The 21,848-nt window shown below is 41.2% G+C and overlaps 1 protein-coding gene across 2 annotated transcripts in view; it reads right to left on the minus strand.

Moving 5' to 3' along the window:
• ADAMTSL1 (ADAMTS like 1) overlaps positions 1-21,848 on the minus strand; it is a 703,777-nt gene that overhangs the window by 299,614 nt on the left and 382,315 nt on the right. For both annotated transcript variants that reach the window (XM_060237245.1, XM_060237246.1), the window contains one exon: positions 6,946-6,991. In XM_060237245.1, coding sequence (XP_060093228.1) covers positions 6,946-6,991 — 46 coding nt within the window. The remainder of the gene's footprint in view (positions 1-6,945; positions 6,992-21,848) is intronic.

Here is a 21,848-nt window from a genome sequence, read left to right on the forward strand (position 1 = left end):
TATTTTGGGTAAGTCATGCCTGCCACAGTCAACCATAGCTTCCAGTGCTAATAACAGGGAAATGTGGTTTGGACATAACCTGGGCCAGGACGTTCCAATTCCCATTGTTTTGGGTACACCAATCCAATAACAACACATACTACAGTTTAAGGAGGAGTACATACAACTGTTTCTGTCTTACATTAGAGACAAAAACATTTCCTTATTATGTATTTGCTACAACATAATGTATAAAGAATCCCTCTTGAATTATAGGATGAGACAGCAATGCCTTATGTTGGACCTGGAGATATGTTCTGGGGCACCAATTTTAAAATATGACTTGGAATGTGATGCCAGGTGGAAAGTACAGGATGCATTCCTTCTGACCTGTACTATAGTTCACTTGCTTATAACCATCTGGTTTGTTTTACCGAATTAATTCTTTAAGCTTGTAGTGTGGATGATCCAACTCCTGTGAATGGAGTCGTACCAGATGGCCTCTGACTCTATGAACTTTCAAAAAAGTATTAACTGAATATTTGGAAGCATGGAAATTCAGGTCATGTGGTGGTTGGATGGTTCTGATTGTAAATGAAGAACTAAAAAAAGGATTGCTTTCAGGAAGAGGGAATTAGTGACATTTTGTCCCTAAAAATAGAAAATGTTTGGCAGCTAAGGGTGAATCTCCAGGAAAGAAAGGGCTGAAAGAACAATCCATCTTTTATGGGTCTATGATATGGCAGAGAAACCAGCTTTAGAGGTTCTTTTGAGCCAAGAAATGTGTGAGTCACTTTTAAAGATTCTTGTTTACTTTTCTTACCAAAGAGTATATAATAACATAGTAAGTTATAAAAATGTGCCTCTTTCTTTTACTGCATTCATAGTCATTTTCCAAGAAACAACAAAAGATATTTTCCCTCCAACATTCTAAAATGGCTTCAGACATATTTGGTTGGGCTTTCTACCACAATTCAAAACACAAATAGCTCTTTCCTGTAGCCAGAATAAGAATTTCCTGGCAAGATCCTGCAACCAGTTAGCTGTATCACATCTTACAAAAATCAGCACGACTGCCATCTTTTCTCCTGGCCTTGCTCCTGAGGCTGTAGTACCAGGTAGGCACACAGGAATTGAGCAGGTGAAGATTTTCCTGGTGGAAGTTGCTATCAACTCACACCAGATTTAAGGTGACCCCACAGGGTTTATAAGGCAAGAGATGAACAGAGTTAGGTTGCCATTGCCTGTCTCTGCATAGTAACTCTGGACTTCATTGATGGTCTCTTATCCAAATACTAATATTAGCCCTGCTCAGCTTCTGAGATCTTACAAAATTGGATTAGCTTGGGTCATGCAAGCCAGGGCAAAGCTTTCCCTAGAATACAGGCAAAAATTCTGCAGAAAACTTCTGTGATAGTAGCAGAACCAGTAAAAGACACAGCAACCCTCAGTCCATGTTTGTACACTTTACATGCATCCAACTGTGTATGTACTTTTCATTAGCAAGATAGACTTTGTTAGTCTGAATTGGCTACCTAAACTTGCAGCAGCACATGAAACTCAGAGGCACAGTTGTATGGAATATGGTGGCCTTTGGGTTTATGGGTTTGAGACAGATAAGCATACATTAGCACTACATTGTGAAAATCACATCATGCCTTTAAGATTTTTCTACATACTCAAATTACTCCCCAAGTGCATACTATCTACTGCTGGATGCACCTGTACATTCCTTCTATAACCACTACTGTGAAATTTCATCTATATGCAACTGATGAGAGAGGGAGTAGCTTTGCTGCAGAGAGGTAGTGGTACCATGGCTTTTAAAACCTTTTTTAAAAAGCAAAAAACAAAAATGAGCTCTAGGGTACAGCAGATGAGCACACAAGCTCCAAAGCCTCTAGAAAGTAGGGATCACAGCCTTGGAGTTCCCCACAGTATCTAGATAAAAATATTCTTTACATATATTATGGATGTGTTTAGAATAAATAGGTGTGTAAGTGTGAGACAGGAATCACATCCACTGTGCACAACCTAGTCTACACATAAATCAACTTTGTGTGCACAAAAGCAAGTATTTGAGGGGGAGGGGCAACAAGAAGCATGATGCCATTCACTCACTGTGGGTTTAGCTCACACTATCTGCACAGGTGTATGGGGCTAGAGAAGATGGCTGCAACAAATATGAGAAACATCTGGAAATACCTCTTGTCCATTTCACCTTATTTTAGGTGGACTCTTCCAGATGACTTGGTTTGATGATTACAGTGCTGCAATTGTAACAAATATAAATGCACTATCAAGAAAAAGAGTTGCATTTTCCCAGGTACAAAACTAAGGCAATGTGGTCAACATTAGTATAACATGAAGGGGGAAAAAAGACATTCACTATGTGCTGTAAATTAAAAAAAAAAAATTAGGGTACTTAAATATGATTGTTTGTCAGTGTGTTATGGTATTGGATTTTTTTTTCCCATTTCCACAACTGCTATTGTTAATTCAGTTCTCACTTCTGCTGTTTGACATACGCAATCTATATGTAAGTTATAGATTACCAGCAGTGGGCATCCCTTTCATCATGAAGGCCTGGCTATTTCCCACAGGTGACTTATCTCTTCCCCCAATCTGTAGAGTTGATGGGCTATTTCTGCAGCATACACACAGCAAAGTAAAGCTTTGGGGACAGATTTTCTGCAGAAGATGAAGAAATTCCTCTGCCATCTATAAGCTATTTGGAGACTTACATTGCCTCTTCTATAGGCCCAGTTTAAGTGGGTCAATATTTAGCATAGAGTTATACTCATAAATTGATTATCTCAATGAAGGGATCTAGAGCAATGGGTAATACAAATTCAAGAAATTATGATGTCCAGAAGACACAGATCGCCAACTTAAGTGCCCTCTGTACTGGCATCAAATACTGAAACATATTTTAAAAGGCCCAATTTATCAATTGCAGCTATAAAGAAGAACTAATCCCTATGAGAAACTTCACTATCAATGGGGATGTACACCAACTTTGGACCTGGCTAATGTCAGCCTATCCAGGTGGCATGGCTGAGGGTATCAGGTAAGCACAGGCCTCATTTTGGGCAGGAGCTCACAGGAGCAGAGCTCTGGAACCTCTAAATTCGATTGTGCTCTTTCTTTCTTACCCCTCCCCCTCAAATACTTGCTTCTGTACTCCATTGTTCAACCCCCCTATCAGAATTTTGCTGAACTCTAAGATTTAACAAACTTTCTAATATCTTTTCCCCACACACAAAAAAATGGGAAAGTAGCCAAAACATATAAAGCTAACAGATAGAAATTTTCATCCTGTCACTGTGGCCACATAGTAGAAAGTAATTTTAAAAGTATGATGGGAGTAAGGTTTTATTATGACAATTCTAATTCGAGAAGCATTTTAAGGTAAATGCTGAGCTGATATAATTTAGTACACCTCACAGTGATGTCAGGGGTGTTGGGAATATGCAAATGAGCTATGCTAATGAGCTCTGGTACCTCTTTTTCTACAAAATGACTCCTGGGTAAGCACATGGGGACGTGTTACTATGGCACCTGGAGCAAAAATTTGGCTGCTGTCTTCGCTGTTGAGAATTATTCTCAAAGCACAGGCAAACCATGATGGCCTCTTGCTGTGTACTGCTCATTCTTGAACACACAACTGGGGCAATGGATTTCCTCCAGACAGATAAATAAACCCCTATGGCTCAGCATTAACAGAGCAAACAAGCCTTAGTTACTGTGCTTGTTACCAGGCTTTTGAGAAGTACAGTATGAGGGGCATTGGCACTGCCACGATTAATTACGGCACCTTCTATGCATAATTAATCTAGCAATAAAAGGAGACCGTCTCCCTTCGTAATATAATTTGCTCCTCTACCACACATTCATATTAGAAGAAAAAATAGGGGAACTGTGCTTCTCTTCCCCCAAGCCAGACCACAGACATCTCTGGACTGATTCAGCAACAGCACCACTGAAGCTAGCAAAAGAGAAACAAAAACTTTGTTGTCCTTGAGCTCTATCTCCTGAAGATACTTGTAACAGGTGGAGGAGGGTAAATGGCTGAGTAACAGCAGTAGGGCACTAGGACTGCCATAAGAACCTGTAGCAACTACCAAAACGGATAGCTCCTTGTAGTTGATCTAGTGTGACCTGGCTCATGGGCACACTTCACTCCTGTTGTCATCTTCTCTCCCGTTCTCTCTGTCTCCCCATTTAAACAGAATAACTGCCTTTTAATAGCCATAGCTCTATTTTTAAGGAGACAACTGTATGAACAAGAAATACAAGGTGTTATGCAAAGAGCTTTGTCCCTGGACCTAGATCAAGCCTGAGTGTTTAAAATGGTTGGCTATGATGGAACTCAGCCTATCCGTTGCTGAATCAGTGCTGCAAAACTGCACACTGCTGGGAAATGCCTTAAGATAACATAGCACAATGGACCAAGATCTTTTCACCTGTGAAGCAAATAACCTTCCACTGGCTGAAAATGTTATACTGCGCCTCCCCCCAAAAAAAATATTTAGAAGAGTTATCCAGTATTGATGTGGGTGTACTGGATGTTATCAGGGCTTTTTTGTAGAAAAAGCCCAGCAGGAACTCACTTGCATATTAGGCCACACCCCTTGATGCCAAGCCAGCTGAAACTGCTTTCCTGTGCATTCCTGCTAAAAAAAAAAAGCCCTGTATAAACTTACCACATGGATATCTAAAACATAATAAGAAACTAGTTAAAACCTTTCACTGGTTGACAACTAACTAGCCATTGAAAAGTCCCAATAAACTACATGATAACAAGAACTGATCAGTGCCCTGGAAGTGCCCTAGAAGCAGGTTCTTTAAAATTATTTATTTTATGGATTGTAAACTCTTACTTCAAAATATTGTCCACTTTTACATTTTCTATGCTTTATTTTTAAAAATCCAAATATTACAAAGCATTTTTTGAAGCAGAAGTCTCGTTATAGTGTCTCAAGAATATGTATATTGAACAAGCCCTGTGGGGAAAGTGCACTGGGGACAAAGTACAAGCAATCCAACCTGTGGCTGCTGATGCCATTTTAATTTGTAGTCCTTTAAAAATTGCTGCAAGACTCAGATCTGGATTGGGCATGCACCACAGCAGCCCCAGCAACTACCCCCCATGCATTTTCAAATGTACAAACAGCTGGGAGGGAGGCTGTCTCCCTACCTGAAAACAGGTGAGAGGACAAGACCTCCAGGGACCACCACACCATACATTTGAACCAGATCAGGGCCTCGTGGCAATTTTTCAGGAACTATAAATACGTTTAAAATGGTGTCAGTGGGCACAGGATGGATCTGTATCTACCATCCCTTGTAGTTTTGCTCTTATTTAGCAACCACTAAGAACTGTCCTGCTAAGCTAAGCCTGTCAACCCTACCCTAGTCTGTTAAAACTAACATTAAAAGTAGATCTAGCCAATCAGAGTCAACTGAAAGCTCACTCCTGCATGAGATAGCTGTCTATTGCCTCAAAGCACATGTCATGTCCAGAATTGTATATTGCTGAGTCCTTCTGAGAGGTTTACAACAGAAAGCTTAAGTGGTGGCAGCAGGCTACAGACCAGCTTCTCTAGTCAGCTCCTGTTCTGCAGACACTATTCTACATATTACATTACTAGAAAGCAAGCCGTGAACTTTTATTCTCAGGGAAACCTTTAGCCTGTTCACTGCCCCAAGCTTGAGCCAATCCTAAAAAGAACATTTCTTAAAGAAAAGATTATTCTTTGTCTTGGAAAAGTTCCACTGCTCCAATAAACAAGTTGAGGTGTTATCCCAGCTTCTCAGCTAGGCAATCTAGTGACAACAAACTAACATGGAGCAGCATTACATTACATTACATTTCCTTTGATGCTGAAGGTAGCACTCCAAGACCAGCGTGTTGCACTTGCTCCTGCAAACCTAGAAAGAGCCATTATAGTAATCTGAATCTTATTGACTTTGACAGGGTCTCTTTCATTTCTCCCATGTCATACTCCACAGAGCCTGCAGTACAACTCTTGAATGACACAAATTAACCTGATTGCTCTCATCAATGTCCTGGTGAAGCATGAGTGCCGCGGTAAGATAACCCACAAAGCAGCAAGCAGCCCCAGCTGCTGTCAGTGAGGAGGACTGCCCTTGGCTAGACTAAAGAAAGATTTCAATGTCCCAAGCAAGACTCTAACACAGTTCTGCAAAGTAAGAGGAAACATAAAGCTATGCAACCCAAAGACTATGGCATTTTCAAGGTTAAGGATGAGTAGAGGTGGTTTTGCATAGTCTTCCTTGGTGGTGCCCATTCAAGAACTAACCATTGGCAAAATTAACTACTACTAACCCTGTGTAGCTTCCATGTTCTGACAAGCTCTGGCTATTCAGGCTGCTATACCAATGTCAAAGAGGGTCTCACATTTAGACACCTGTTAATTGAAATTTGATAAGTTTTAGCAACTTGTTTTTATGCACACCCCTACTGGACCCAAATGTGATGTGCTCTGTTTCATATTGCATATTTCATGTGATTTTGTCATATTACAGAGTTTAAGATGTTCATAAATATTACCATAAATATATCAGTTCTGATGATACAATATTATTATTATTATTATTATTATTATTATTATTATTATTATTATTATTATTATTATTATTATTATTATTTATGGCTAAGAGTCTCAACAGCTAGAAGTCACCAAGGGCATTTGGGACCTTTGAGAGGACCTGGGTTTGTGAATATTGTTCCTACATCAGGAACATGGACTGTGTGATAATGACTTTCCTAACGAAAAGATTTAAACACGAATAATCATGTATTACATCTTTCTACCCAACACCTATATTTTTGTCTCTTGTCTATGCAGAGTGCCTCTCTGCCGTGAGCCAAATTGTTTCCTGGTATGAGGACTGACATTCTACTGCAGTAGCACCGGAGTAGAATTACGCTTCACTCACCACATTGCTGCATGTCCTGTATCTGATATTTCGCCCCTCACAGCTCCTACATGCAAACAAACAAAAGCACATATTACAGCATGTCATCATACTAATCCACAAAATTCTCTACTCAAGAGAAATTCCTGAGCAGCTTTTATAAAGAAGAATTAACTTCCATCATTATCTGCATCTTACCAATTCAGTAGGTTGGTCAACTAGGCAATTCTGACTGTTCAGTGTCTTTTTCCATGCGATGTATTTTACTCTCTCACTGAAAATGTGTGGTGGAATAGCAACATGTGATTACTTTGAAATTGACTGCTCAGAAATTTCAGTTCTCAGGCCATTGTCAAAAGAGATAACATTCTTGTTCAAAGGCAACAAATAAGGCATATGGGTTCAGTAAGGTGTCCATTTGTGCCCCAGTTAGAAAACTAGAAACTTAGAATGTTGCACATTCCAATACTTTTTAAAATTAAATTAATTAATCCATTTTCTACTGAAATATGTTTTTTTTAAATGAAGAGTTAGTTTTAAAGGGTATTCTAAAGCTAGTTTTATTTTGAACAGGAGGGACATTCCACTGTAGCACTTCAGTGGAAAGAAAAAGTTTTGCCACCGTAAGCCTACAGTATAGATGGCTACTGTAATTAAATTGTTCTCCTTTCTAAAAACGTGATTCTAAAAATGTAAGCATCCCTTCAGTTTAAGAGGAGGGTTAAGGCATTTACAATCTCATTCATACTCCAGAAGCCATTGAAATTTTAAGTTAAGGGTGCCATCTTCACTTCCATACTATTTGAGCAGCACAGACATTGTACAATCCAGCATTTCTTGTTTGTGTCAAATTTAAGTCCCATCAGTTTATTTTATAACCCCAAGCAAGTATAATTTTGCTGCTGCCTGTCCCAATTAGTTCCTGTCCAACAAGGGTTCACAGACAATACGGTTCAATTTCCTAGGATATAATTGACTTTCACATTTGATTTCTTTGACATAGGGTGCGTTCACACTACACTAAATAATGTGTTTTCCAACTGGATTTTTACTGTGTAAGTATAGCAAAAATCCAGTTGCAAAAAGCATTATCCCATGTAGTGTAAACACACCTATAGAATATACACTAGTTATTATTTCAGTATACAATGTTTATTATTTCACAGCCAGTGCATCCTAGTGGTTATAGTTTTGGACTAAGAGCTGCAGGAAACCCAAGTTTGAATCTGCACTCTACCGTGGAAGCTTGCTGGGTGAACTAGGGCAATTCACACAAATTCAGCCATTCCTACTTCACAGTGTGGTTGTGGTGAGGATTAAAATAAGGAGAAAACGATGCTGTAAACTGCTATGGGTCCCCACCGGAGAGAAAATGAAGATATAAATACTGAAATTAAAAAAAAAAATAAACTCCATGACAGAATACATTTTATTGGATGTTAAAATTGCTGTCATTCCTTGGAAACTAAAAGGATATTTTTGTTACTTCAAATATTTATTGTAGCATAAATAAATGCTGAATAAATAATTAACTGAATTTGAATTAACAACAGTTTTAATTGTATTAACCAGGTCTAAAAGAAACAATGTAATGAATGACCACTGTGCTTATTTTGTATTCCTGAGTTTTAAATAGAAATGACACAAATTGTATTTCTTGCATTTCATGGTGTTCACAATTGCCACCTCCAGGGGTCGTTTTGTAGAAAAATAGGTGGTGGAGCTCATCCAGGGATTGTTATGCAGCTGCACCTACTATTCAATGGGCAAGGTGGGAAGGAGGAGGGGGAACCCTCAGAAAGGTTCAGGAGCTGTGCTCCTGTGAGCTCCTGCTGAATTCAAGGTCTGATTCCCTTCATATATATCTGGGGGGGGGGGGGGCAGGGATTAAGTATTCTGCCCTAGACTGGTTTAAATCATTCCTTACTGGCAACTCTCAGGGGGTTGCTGTTGGAGACCCACTCTCATCAGAGTGAGACTTGTCTCATGAGATTCCATGCTATTCAGTCTTTATGTAAAAAATTTAGGAGGAATCATTTGTGGATTTGGTGTAGGCTGGCACCTGGTTTTTGGCCACTGGGTGACAGAATGCTGGACTGGATGGGCCATTGGCCTGATCCAACATGGCTTCTTTTATGTTCTTATGCTCCATAATCAATATGCTTATGATACTCAGCTCTATATTTTTCAATCTAAATTACCTAATGATGTCATAGTAGGGTTCCCAGGTCATTGGTGGAGTATGGATGGATTAGGGTTGCCAGATACAGGTTGGGAAACTTGGGAAATTTGAGGATGGGACCTAGGAAGAACAGGTACCTCAGTGGGGTATAATGCCACAGAGTAGCATTCATTTTCTGCAGGAGAACTGATCTCTATATTCTGAAGATGAGCTGTAATTCTGGAGGGATCCCTACCTGGCATTTCTATTCAATAGAGATACTGAACCATGGCAGGGATGTGTGTGATTTTTTTCCTGGTATTTTCCAGTTTGCTGATTTCTCATCCAGCTTGGTTTAAACTGAGCAGCAAGAGAAGCCAACACCAAGCCAAGGAATAGGGGCTCTCTCAGCTCCTGCCTCCTCAGCTGATCCTGGGCTGACTTGTCTTGCGGCTCAGTTTAAACTGAGTTGCAAGAGGAGCCAGCTCCACTCCATGAAGCTCTCATCTCCTGCATCCCCAGCCAATCTTGGGCTGACGTCTCTTGCTGTTTGGTTTAAACTGAGCTGCAAGAGGAGCCAGCTCCACCCAAGATGATGAGCAACTCCCAGTTCTCGCTGCCCAGGCCAATCCCTGGATGACTTATCTTGCAGCTTGGTTTAAACTGAGCTGCAAGAGGAGCTGGCTACAGCCAAGGCAGCACAGAGCTCTCAGCTCCTGCTGCCACAGCTGATCCTCTTTTGCAGCTCAGTTTCAACAGAGCTGCAAGACGAGCCGGCCCCCGCCAAGGCTGATCCTGGGCTGACTTCTCTTGCAGTTCAGTTTAAACCAGGTTGCAGGAGAAGCCAGCCATCCCCAAGTTGAGTTGTTGGGGTCTGTCTTCTGCAGCCTCTTGAAAACTGAAGCCCAACAAAGAGCTGGTAACTGGTAATTCATGAATATACCCAGGATTTTCTCAAGATGTCGAAATATTTCTTGGGTATATTGTGAATACACACTCCTAATGCTGTGGTTAAATGGCTACAGATGAACAAGTTGAACGTGAACCCTGACAAGACTGAAGTAATGCTAGCTGGGAAAGCTGAGGCCTTGAGGGACATGGTGTTCCTCACCTTTGAGGGTGTCCAGCTGATACTCACTGGGTTGGTTGAGCCTAGGAATCATACCGGATCTAGCCCTACTATTGGAGAAGGACATTAATGCAGGTGCAGAAGAGGCATTCCGCCAGCTTCATGTACCCTTGAAGATGTCCCCTACTTTGACTTGGCTGACCCGGCCACATAGATCCATGTAGTGGTTACTTTGATGCAAGTCTATGGTAATGCATTCTACATGAGTCTGTTCTTAAAGACAACTCCAGTTGATGCATGGCAGCCCAGTTGTTATTAGGCACCAGGCTGAACATGCATGGCACATTAATTCTGCAAAGACTCCACTATGATGGAGCATAGGGGAAAGGGGGATCCTGGAGATGGGAAGGTCTAAAGCCATGAAGAGTTCTGAAGGTGACAGCAAGTATCTTGAAATGAACCTGGTAACTAATAGCAGCAGTGGAGTGACTGCAGAATGAAGTTAATATGCACACTCTGCCTAGTTCCTGTTAACTGAGCTGCAGAATTCTGCACTAACTGGAGCCTCCAAGTTGGCTTTCAGGGGAGGCCTATGTGTTTATTTAAAACAATTTAAAGTTGCCTTTTTACCCAATCTAGGGTTTCCAAGGTAACAAACAATCAAAATAAAACACCCTTTAAAGCTATGACCTGGATAGCCCAGGCAAGCTTGCTCTTTTCCAGATCTCAGAAGCTAAGTAGGGCTGACCATGACAAGTACTTGGATGGGAAACCTCCAAGGAATACCAGGACTGGGATGCAGAGGCAGGCAAACAAGCCACCTCTCTGAATGCCCAAGCCTCACTGGGAGTCACCTGAAGTCAGGCATGACTTCCAGGCACTCGTGCACACAGACACACACAAATACTCACCAAAGAGAAAAAAACTTACAGTCAGGGGGAGGAAGGTCAATAAGAGTTAGCAATGGAATGTCAAACAAAAAAAAAAAAAATTCACCACTGGTAGAAGACAACAACAGAGGGAGACAGAACTCCCTCTCCAAAAGGAGTCATCTAAGTTTTGGTGCCATAACTGAGAAGAGCCTTTCTCAGGCTGTTACTCATCTAGCATTGTATGATCAGGGCCCCAAAGGATGACTGGAGTGCTTGCGTAAGTTAGTAAGAGAGTTTGCAATACTTCAGGTGTGCTGGCCTCAAGTTATATAGGTCAACACTCTGGCTGCAGCATTCTGTACTGACTGTAGCTTCCAGTCAGTCTTCCATGGCACACCATGTAGAACACATTACAATAGTCTAATCTAGATGTTACTGGGGCATACACCACAGCAGAAATCCCCATTCCCATCTCTTAGCATAGGCCATCCACCCAAGACTATTTCAGTCCCTCATCCAAGCTTAAAACTAGACTAGAATGGATCCAAATAATCTGCTTCATTCATGAATCCCTTAAATTGCGCAGTAAACACTCATTTGATCACCTTGCTCAAGAATGGTACATTTGAGACTGGGGAGTAGCTATTCAACAATCCTGGGTTCAAACGAGATTTCTTTAGGACACATTACTATCTGCTAGATGCAGAGTGGCTTGCAATAGTCTGTTATCATGTTGTGGATACAAGATCCTATGGCTGATTCAGACATACCATCTACAATAATTGAGTAATGAACATACATGCATACAACAACTTGCCACAACATCGCACATTTCTATGAACATAATTTCTCACCTTTTCCCCAACTGAAAATGTAAATCTTTTTTCCTAATGAAGTATGCCCCCAAGCAGCACCTGCATGGTGACTGGATGCAGTCACATTGGCAAAAAAAAAAAAGTTTTCCTCTGCTTCATAATGGGTTAACCTTAACCCCCACCCCTCCCCATGGACTTTATCTGGAGTATTCAGGCAAAGAAAAGAATTACTTGAACAATGAAAAGAAAACCTCTCATATGTAAATAACCTAAACTTACCACCACCTGTGATTGGCACACATATAAAAGAGTGTAAATATTACCAGATCAAAATACAAATTTTAGAAATACTGAAGGCTGACTGGAATAAAAGAACAGATGCTGTGGAATAAAGAATTACGACTATTTGCAGATCAGGAACAGAAAGAAAATTTCAACCTAAACATCACAGTTTCTGACAAAGTCCAAGCTCTTTTTGGGTTTTTTTAAAATCATTTTCCCCTAACTATAACATGGCCAACATGATGCTTGAGTTACAGAAGATCTGTTTTTTCTCTAAACTGTATGAGAAAGCCGACCTCACTTAATTTGAGATGAACATTAAACTAACATAGTTCAACACATCCAAACTCTTTGGAATTAAAAAATGCCTCCACATCATGGTTAAGGTTCTCTGTGCATACCCATCCTGACTAGAAGCATTACACTAGGCCCTGATGCAGGTTAATTTAGGATTATGATTACTAATGTAAAGAATCAGGGCATTTTTGGAGCAGGAATGCACAGGAACACAGTTCTGGCTGGCTTGGTGTCAGGGGTGTGTGGCCTAATATGCAAATGAGTTCCTGATGGGCTTTTTCTGCAAAAAAACCCGTGTGAGAAACAATGGTGATGTCAGGGGGGGTGGCCTAATATACAAATGAGTTCCTGATGGGCTTTTTCTACAAAAGAAAAAGCCCTGTAACAAACATTTATCACTTCTTAAGCACAGAACCCACCACCCAGCACATTGTACAATATAAAAAATGGAATAAAACACTGTTGGGTTGGCCACCTAAACAGCTAAACTGGTACAACTTTCTTTGATAGACCAAAAACATACTGTGGTACACAAATTCATCTTAACCCAATAGTTACAGAATCTTAATCATGTTCCACCCTTAATACTTTGCTGAAATGAAAGTGCAAATAGCTATCCACACACATAAGGTGTGCCTTGGTTTAAATGCCTTTGCTTAAATGCACGGTTTCTGTTGATCCAATTTGTAAACAATGTACAATCGGTGTAAAGTTTCAGGTGTTTTTGGGTGAGGACAGAGCTGCCCAGCTCAGGTGTTCCACCTATTTATCAAATGGATGCAAGGGTATTATATGATGTATCATAACACAATATTAGGAGCTTTAGTCCAATTTAACATATGAAATTTAGCTGCCTCACAGTGTTTTTAGCCCTGCCATCCCCCTCAGTATCACTACAATGCTGCAGTGACTGTAGAAGCTACAACTTGCAAAATTACCATCTCAGGATCATGTATGAGGTTTTAATCCCAGCCAAACTGATAGTTTTCCCTTCCCTCACAGAAGTCAGACTGCAAACTGATTAGTTCCTTGAGCAACCAAAGATTCTAAGCCACTATATCAGGCCAGCCAATCCTTGATAGAGGCTTCACTGAAGAACACTGTTGTGTATTGCCTCTTTAAGAAGGCCTCAGTGCAAGCAGGAGAATAGTAGGGACACAGGTTAACTTCCCTCCTAGTAAATTGCAGGAGTCAGGGCTGGCCCTAGACAGTCTGGCACCCTAGGCAAGGCTAACTTCTGCTCCCCCTTCACTGATAACATCACCGAGTCACATGGAGGGACCAATTTGGTGCCTCCAAAAGGCCGGCGCCCTAGGCAATTACTTGGTTTGCCTGGTTTCAGAGCCGGCCTTGGCAGAAGTGCTAGTCCTACAAAATAGGGCTGCCAGATCTGACCCAAGAAATATCTGGGGACTTTGGGGGTGGAGCCAGGAGACTTGGGTGTGGAACCAGGAGAAAGGTTCTGACAAGCACAGCTGAATTTTGAAGGGAGTTCTGCTTATCACATTTAAAGGGACCTTATCACATGGAATTCACTGCCACAGGAGGTGATGGCAGCTACAAGCATAGATGGCTTTAAGAGGGGATTGAATAAATATATGGAGCAGAGGTCCATCATTGGCTATTAGCTACAAGGTATTACCTGTTCCATGGGCTTGGGAAAAGATTAACAGATTGTATATAAATGAATGTTTTTCCCTAGTCTTTATCTGAGCTGAATGAGGAAATTTCAGAGACTGTACAGTTCCCAAGGCTCAGGATTTTCCCTCAGTGGTCCTCTCTAGGCTAGTTCAGGAACGATAACTGATCTTTAGAGTACAGAGATGAGTGTCCAGGAAGAAATGGGTGGACTCTATGGTATTTAGGGCTGCCAAGCTCCTGCCAGGAGGGTGGATTCTATGGTTTTTAGGAGTGCCAAGCTCCTGCCGGGGGTGGGGTCTTCTCTGGTTTGGAGCCCCCCAACCTGCCAGCACAAAGTGGGCCACTGGTAGGATCCCCGCTCCCCCAAAACTCTGTTGTTGTGCGATGTGCCTGGCACGATAACATCACTTGGAAGTGAAGTTGCGCAGGGGATGCTCTACCATTTGGGGTAAAAATTCTGAGTTTTTACCCCGAATGCTAGAGCCTCCCCCACATGATGTGCCTGGTGATGTCACGTTGCATGTGCTCTGTGTGCAACAGAGGACTCCCCTGCCACAGCCAAGGTAGGACTTGGCAACCCTAATGGCAACCTCACAGCCTCTAAGAGAAATGGAAGTCCTGCAGTTGGTACATAAATACTTTAGGACTTTTGTTTTGCTGATTGGGGGAGAGAGAAAATTTCAGCTGAGCTCCCTCACTTCACCAAGCACCGCCCCCAAATCTCCAGGAATTTCCACCCATACTTTAGGTGCTCTTGTGTACTTCATCATCATGTCTGGAAAGTGATGTAAAATGCCAAATTTCAAAGGTGAAGCCAAAAACAAATTTAAAAAATAGATGTTTATAGCTATAGTGAAAATGAAACTAAAAAAGATTGTTTCGGCTCAAGTTTACTTAAAGTTGAGAAAAGGAGGCCTGCAGTAGATAGACCAACTACCCTGGCAACCTAAAGAAACCCACACACCTTATGGATAGTTTTGCTGTAGCAGTAACAAAATAAACAACCAGCTGGCAAAATGCCAACAACAGTCACTGCAGTCAGCAAACTGGCTAGGAAAATCAAAACACAAATCATACCTCTTGGGCTGCCAAAGGCACACATATGGGATAGAGTATGGGATAATAACCCAAAATGAGAGCAAGACGAGAAGTAGTAAAGCAGGAGACCAAAAACTATTAGGAATTAATTCTTTTAGCATAAATAACATTTCCCCAAATCTCAGGTTTTCGGGAGTCAGCATTTCTGATGCAAATAATTTATCATCACTGAAATGAACTAAATGCTGGCCTTTGTGCAGAAGGCAAGGTAGGTTTGGCCTTCAAATAAATGTTCTTGGGATGAATACGTCCTACATCACTGTAATTCTAGAGCCATCATAAAAGTTAATAAAGTTGCACTGCATTTATTCTTAATGTTATTAAAAATGAACATGGATGGGTGGTAGGGTTCTTTTTTGGGGAGATGCCTCTGTTGCCTCTCAATCCATCATCTTAAGAAACAGACCAGCAAAGATATAAATATTTTTAAAATATTTATTTTCTGCTTTTCTCCCCAGGGGCAACCCAAAACAGCTTATCACATAATTCTCCCCCTCTTCTACTTTATCTTGACAACAACCCTGTGAGGTAGATCAGGCTGACAGTGCAATGGGTCCAAGATCACCTGGCAATCTTCCATGGTAGAGAACATGCTCGAACACAGTTCCTTCACATCCTAGTCCAACAAGCTAGCCACTATGCCAAAAGTGGCCAATGGTAGCTCTCCAGATGTTTTTTGCCTACTACTCCCATCAGCCCCAGCCATTGGCCATGCTGGCTGGGGCTGACGGGAGTTGTAGGCAAAAAACTTCTGGAGAGTTACAGTTGGCCACCCCTGCACTATGCCATGCTGGCTCTCTAGCTGACATCAGGACTCCAGTTCTCATATCTGTATTGCCACATGTTTCCCAGACTTCTTGGCTCTGTGGTTCAGAGTTCTGTAACTACCCAAATTTCCCTACCAGTTCCTGCCACCAGCCTACAAGTCCTCCTTGTCCTGAGATAGGGCTCATTGTTAGTGATAGCTCAGGCATTACGTAGGGTTGCCAGTCCCCTGCAGGGGTGGGGGATCCCGCTTTCTGGAGACCTTCCTCCAGTGTTGATCAGGTGGCTGGTGGAAAACTTACCAGCAGCAAAAGAAAGCCCAAGCCTGTGTCACTGGCAACATGGCTTTGTCACTTCTGGTGTGTACCAGCAGAGATATCATCATGTTGCCAGCAATCATCATGTTGCTCTGGTATTTGGGCAAAATCTCCGCAGTAAAAATGACTTCTAACAGAGTTTTTGTTGAAATACCAGAGCATTCCCACATTGCTGGTGGCACGATTATGTAGGGTTGCCAATCCCTAGGTGGGGGCAGGGGATCTCCCGGTTTGGAGGCCCTCCCCCCGCTTCAAGGTCATCAGAAACTGGGAGGAGGGGAGGGAAATGTCTGCTGGGAACTCTATTATTCCCTATGGAGACTTATTCCCATAGGAAATAATGAAGAATTGATTCGCAGGTATCTGGGGCTCTGGGAGAGCTGTATGTTGAGGTAGAGGCACCAAATTTTCAGTGTAGCATCCAGTGTCTCTCTCCAAAACACCCCCCAAGTTTCAAAAAGCTTGGGCCAGGGGGTCCAGTTCTATGAGCCCCCAAAGGAGGTGCCCCTATTCTTCATGATTACCTATGAAAGGAAGGCATTTTTTAAAAGTGTGTGGTCCCTTTATATGTGATGGCCAGAACTCCCTTGGAGTTCAATTATGCTTGTCACACTCTTACTCCTGGCTCCACCTCCAAAGTCTCCTGGCTCCACCCCCAAAGTTCCCAGATATTTCTTGAATTGGACTTGGCAACCCTACGATTATGTCACCTCTGGTGCTCACTGTGTCACTGGCAACTGTGGTCTAGGCCTTTCTTTGCTCCCAGCAAGTCTCCTCATCCAGTTGCTGGTATTAGGCAATTCTAGGCTCTAGTCCACCCTTCCCTTGTTGTCCACGTCCTTGACTGATCTTCACCTCTCCTCCATATCCACAAGGCACTCTCATGCTGGAAATGGGAGGGAATTGCAGATTTTGCCACTTGATTTTAACTAATGTACCATGTTTGATTCTGATTTTATGATTTTATAGTTTTAACTAGTGTACCATATGTTTGATCCTGATTTTATGGTTTTATGGTTATATACATATGACCATAGAGTTTTCCCGGAAATGCCTAGAGCGGCCCGCATGCATGCTGGCATTTTGATGACATCACTTGTGGGTGACTTCATCGTGCCAGTGATGTGGGGGGAGGTTCCCCCCACCAGGGCTTGAACAGGACTTAGCCACCCTAGTGGGACTAAGAGGGCTCTCACAGCAGCTGCCCTTTCAAGGACAACCTCTGCCAAGCTATGGCTGACCCAAGGCCATTCTAGCAGGAGCAAGTGGAGGAGTGGGGAATCAAACCCGGTTCTCTCAGATAAGAGTCCACACACTTAACCACTACACCAAACTGGGTCTCAGCCAAACTGGCTTTCAGTTGCCTAGGGCCCCACATTCCTCACAGTATTCTAAATTGCAACAGATTCACTAGCATGGAAAACAATTGTATTTTCTCTTTATTTAGAAAATGTATCTGCCACCTTTCCACAGAACCTGTTCAATTCTGTTTGCAAAGTGAAACAAAATAAAATCATAAAAAGCATAAAATCATTAAATATTAACTATTAAATACCTGTCCAATAAAAATACTGTAAAACACTACGACGAGTCTCATAAAACAATTTTTGGGTTAGAGGAAGACTATAAAAACAAATAAAATGTATAAATAACCTGAGTAAAGAAAAATGTTTTCACCTGGCACCTCAAAAGGAGTAGGGTAGGTACCAGGTGAGCCTCAAGGGGGAAGATCCACTGGAGATGTGCCAATTCTGGAAAGTCATATCTTTAGCCACTACTGGCTTCACATCTACAGGCAGAGGGGCTATGACAAGGACCTTAATCTGTCAGGTAGGCAGTTTTTCATATCTTGATGTCTGAGTGCTAGGGAAATGTGACAGACCCCAAATTTAAATTTGGAAAGATGACTAGACTTCAGGTAAAAATGCATTTGTTTGCCTAAAAATGTCATCATGAGATGCTGTCTTTGCTTTATACCAAAGTCTTCTGTATTATTTTTGTTTTCAGGGCAATGGATGTTGCACCAAAAATTCATATCCAACAAAAAGTGTTTATACGGACTTTAGCAGAAATTTAAACTTGAGACAAAGTTAGAGATCAGCACATACACTGAATTAAAGAAAAAGAAAAGAAAAGAAATTGGCCAGAAGGATTTAGACTGTTGATGATTCTTAAATGTTTAGTCTCTAAAGTTTGTCAGTGCAGCTTTCTTCAGAGGATTTTAAGAATGCTGGAACTACACAGAGAGACACACATGTATACAACATCTTCAATCCATAACTGCACACATTTAATTACAAATGACGCAGAGAACTCGCAATGCTATATTTTGCCATTATTTCCAAGAGGGAATTAAAAAATCAAGAAGCAAAGTCTATTGTCTGACTCTCCTTCAAAGTCCTGGACCATGTCTGGATCAAAGCAACTGGACATCCTTTTCAGTATTCACCTGTCCCCTAATAGGTGCAAGGCAACATGGGGAAAAGCCATTTGAAAAATATTAATTGCTCATAAACTCATTTGAAGTTGTAACCTATGGAAACTAACCAAACAAGGGAAAAAATGTTACTGCCCATCTCAGAAGGAATAATTAGCAAAAAATCTGTAGATGAAGTTGTTCTAAAATGGGAGTGTCAAACATGTGGCCCAGGGGCTGAATCAGCCCTCCAGAGGGCTCCTATCAGGTCCCCGAGCAACCGGCTGTCATCTGCTTCCTTCTCCCTCTCTCTTGCTTCCTTCTGCATAACAGCTTGCTTTGCCAGGCTTGCTCAATCACACAGGAGCTACAGAGCAAAGTCTCTATTTTCTCCATTGGGGAGGAAGGGAAGGGAGGGATAGCTTGCTTTGCCAGGCTCTCTCAATTGCACAGCAGAGCTACTGAGCCAAGCCTCTCTTCCTTCTATTGGCTGAGGCTCCTCCTTGTCCTGTTCTCCTGAGGAAGTAGGGAGACAGAGCTTCCTTTACCCAGTCCCCTGGATCCCATGGGAGATATACAAAGAAAGCACCTTTAAGACCAATGAGCTCTAATGGTTTAAGCATGTTTTAAGGGTTTTTTTTTAAAAAGCTTTAATTGTCTGTATTCTTTAAAAAGTTTATATCTCTGCTATCTAATCTTAAATAGGTATGCACATGGCCTGGCCTGACATGGCCCAGCACAACATGGCCCGGCCCAATGAGGTCTCATTTATGTCAGATTCAGCCCTCATAACAAATGAGTTCGACCCCTGTTCTAACATATTCTGAATTTTGTGAATTCATGGAGCTGGGTTTCAAATGAAGTATTGGAATTTAATCCTTCAGCTAATTCATCTTACCTACAGAAGTAACACATTTTATCTGTTTTTACTGATGCCATCATCACCCCATATAATTGAGCAAGATTGTTAATGCCCGGGATACTGTGTAACATTTGCCTCGAAAATATTCTGTGAGGCAGGTCAGCCTATCAGATTTACAGATGGAAAACAGAGGATAAAAGATGGAAGATGCTATGTGACAAAAGAAATATCAAAAACATCAATCCCAGTTCAAGCCCAGCATTTTTGTTTTTGTATAAGTTTCATAGGGTTTATAATGAGGGGTTTAATCATTAAATAGTTTACTAGGGTTTTTGTGAACTGTCTTCCAAACTCTTGTTGACTGGAAAGTGGATCATAAATTGGAAAAATAAAGTTCTAAGTGCAATCCAGAGTTCTAAGGAAATGGGACATCTATTTTAGGACTTAAGAATATCCATGTTGCAATTCAGTAATTGTTATTCTTTCCTTTTTCCAATATTGACACATTTTCCTTTTTCCAATATTGACACATTCTTCTACTGGATTTACACTGAAGCTAGAAGCTGAAAGTGGTTGCTCTGCTGACTCTACTGGTTTTGTAGATGCACCATTGTTGAGTATGACCACTTCTGGGCAACAGAGTATTTAATATTGTCTGTCCTTGGAGAGTCATCAGACTAAATGGTCAACTGGGATGTCTATCCATAAACTGCTAGTTGCATTGTCAGTGTCCTGTCTGAATTTTGGAACAACAGAATAAATGTGCATTAATAAAGTCAACCCCAGGGACCCTTTCCCAGCATCAAGGCATTACAAGGCTTTTTAGAAGGTTAGAAGAAAAGTATACTCGATAAAGTGGAAAGTCTGAAAAATACCATGGTGAACTACTGTACTGAAAACACAGACTATGTTCCAAGGTGGATTTGCTCTCTGCATGTGCATGATGTTTTCCACCTGCTTTGCTTGAAAAATTACTGGTATTCAACTTTATTTGAAGATTACAACTGTTCTACTTGAATTACTCCCAAGCAGTGCCAACACACGGATAGAGAAGGGTGTGCTTGAACACAGAGTAATGCTTGTGAGCCAGACTCTTACCCATTAAACAGGGGGGAAAGAAGTATAGTGAGATAGGCATGCTGCAATTTGAGTTACCATCATGGCCCTATTAGCTGCCTTCATATTTGCTGTTCAAAAGAATAAATGTCCCCATTCCAATGGATAAAGACTGTAATGTGGCAAGGAAACAACCTGTAATACTGAATTTGTAATTTCACAAAAATGGAATTTTCAAAGGACAACAGCAGTTCTTGCTAGTGGAAATTAGCAGGGGAAAGCAACTCTTGGATCATGTATTACAAGGGAAACCCACAGGCAAATAGAATCTGGTGTCACTCCATAATTCATCTTTTCAAGAATGATACCAGATGGGGCTGTTATTATGTTTGCACGCCAAAGCAAAGCAGGCTTAATCCATATACATTAAAGATATGCACCAAAAACAGGATTTTCTTCATACTGACAAATGTATTACAGATTTAAAGAACAATTTTCTCATGAAAGTCTAAACTAAACATAATTTGGAAAATGCACATTAACTGCATAATTAGCGTACATACAGGGGACTTAAATCCATTTCATTCAAAGGTCAAAAAAAAGGCAAGTACATAGTTTCAGGATATATTTTATAATGAGAGCTATTTTTAGGGAGTACGAGTTTTAGCTATATTTTCCAAATGGTTTCGGAAATGTATATAAAAAAGGGGAGTGTTCCAAAAAATGCACCAAATAAAGATCTCTTGTAAAAGTATAATTCCTCATCTTCCACGGAATATTTAGTAAGTGTTATCTTTATATTGCTCACACCTGGAACATGACAGTGAGTTGCCTTATCAGTATGAAATAGATTGGTAAGCCTCATTTCCATGGCAGACAGAAAGGGCAGAACAAACAAGCAAGCAAATCATTATATAAAATATATACAGTTTTCTGTTTGCAACAACATCTGCTCTTCAAGGCAAAAAATACAGAGTAAGTGAAATGATGGCCAACTCTGGCATCCTCAGCCAAACTTTGGAAAGAAAATATTACTTGACAGGAAAAGATGATGACAAAAGGGAGTGTGCAAACAGTCAGAAAGAAGGCCAAGTGAAACAGAAAACTGGCTCAAAACAGTGGTGAAAACCACTCAGGGACTCTACAGGTCATTGCAGGAAGGGTCAGTGATCCAAAATTGCCTGCCCAGCCCTCTTAGCAACACCTTATTACTAGATAGAACAGCATGAAATCAATGGCATTAATATATATATATATTTTAATGCAAAAAGAA

Source organism: Heteronotia binoei, chromosome 4 (genome assembly GCF_032191835.1).
Source record: "Heteronotia binoei isolate CCM8104 ecotype False Entrance Well chromosome 4, APGP_CSIRO_Hbin_v1, whole genome shotgun sequence".
NCBI lineage: Eukaryota > Metazoa > Chordata > Lepidosauria > Squamata > Gekkonidae > Heteronotia > Heteronotia binoei.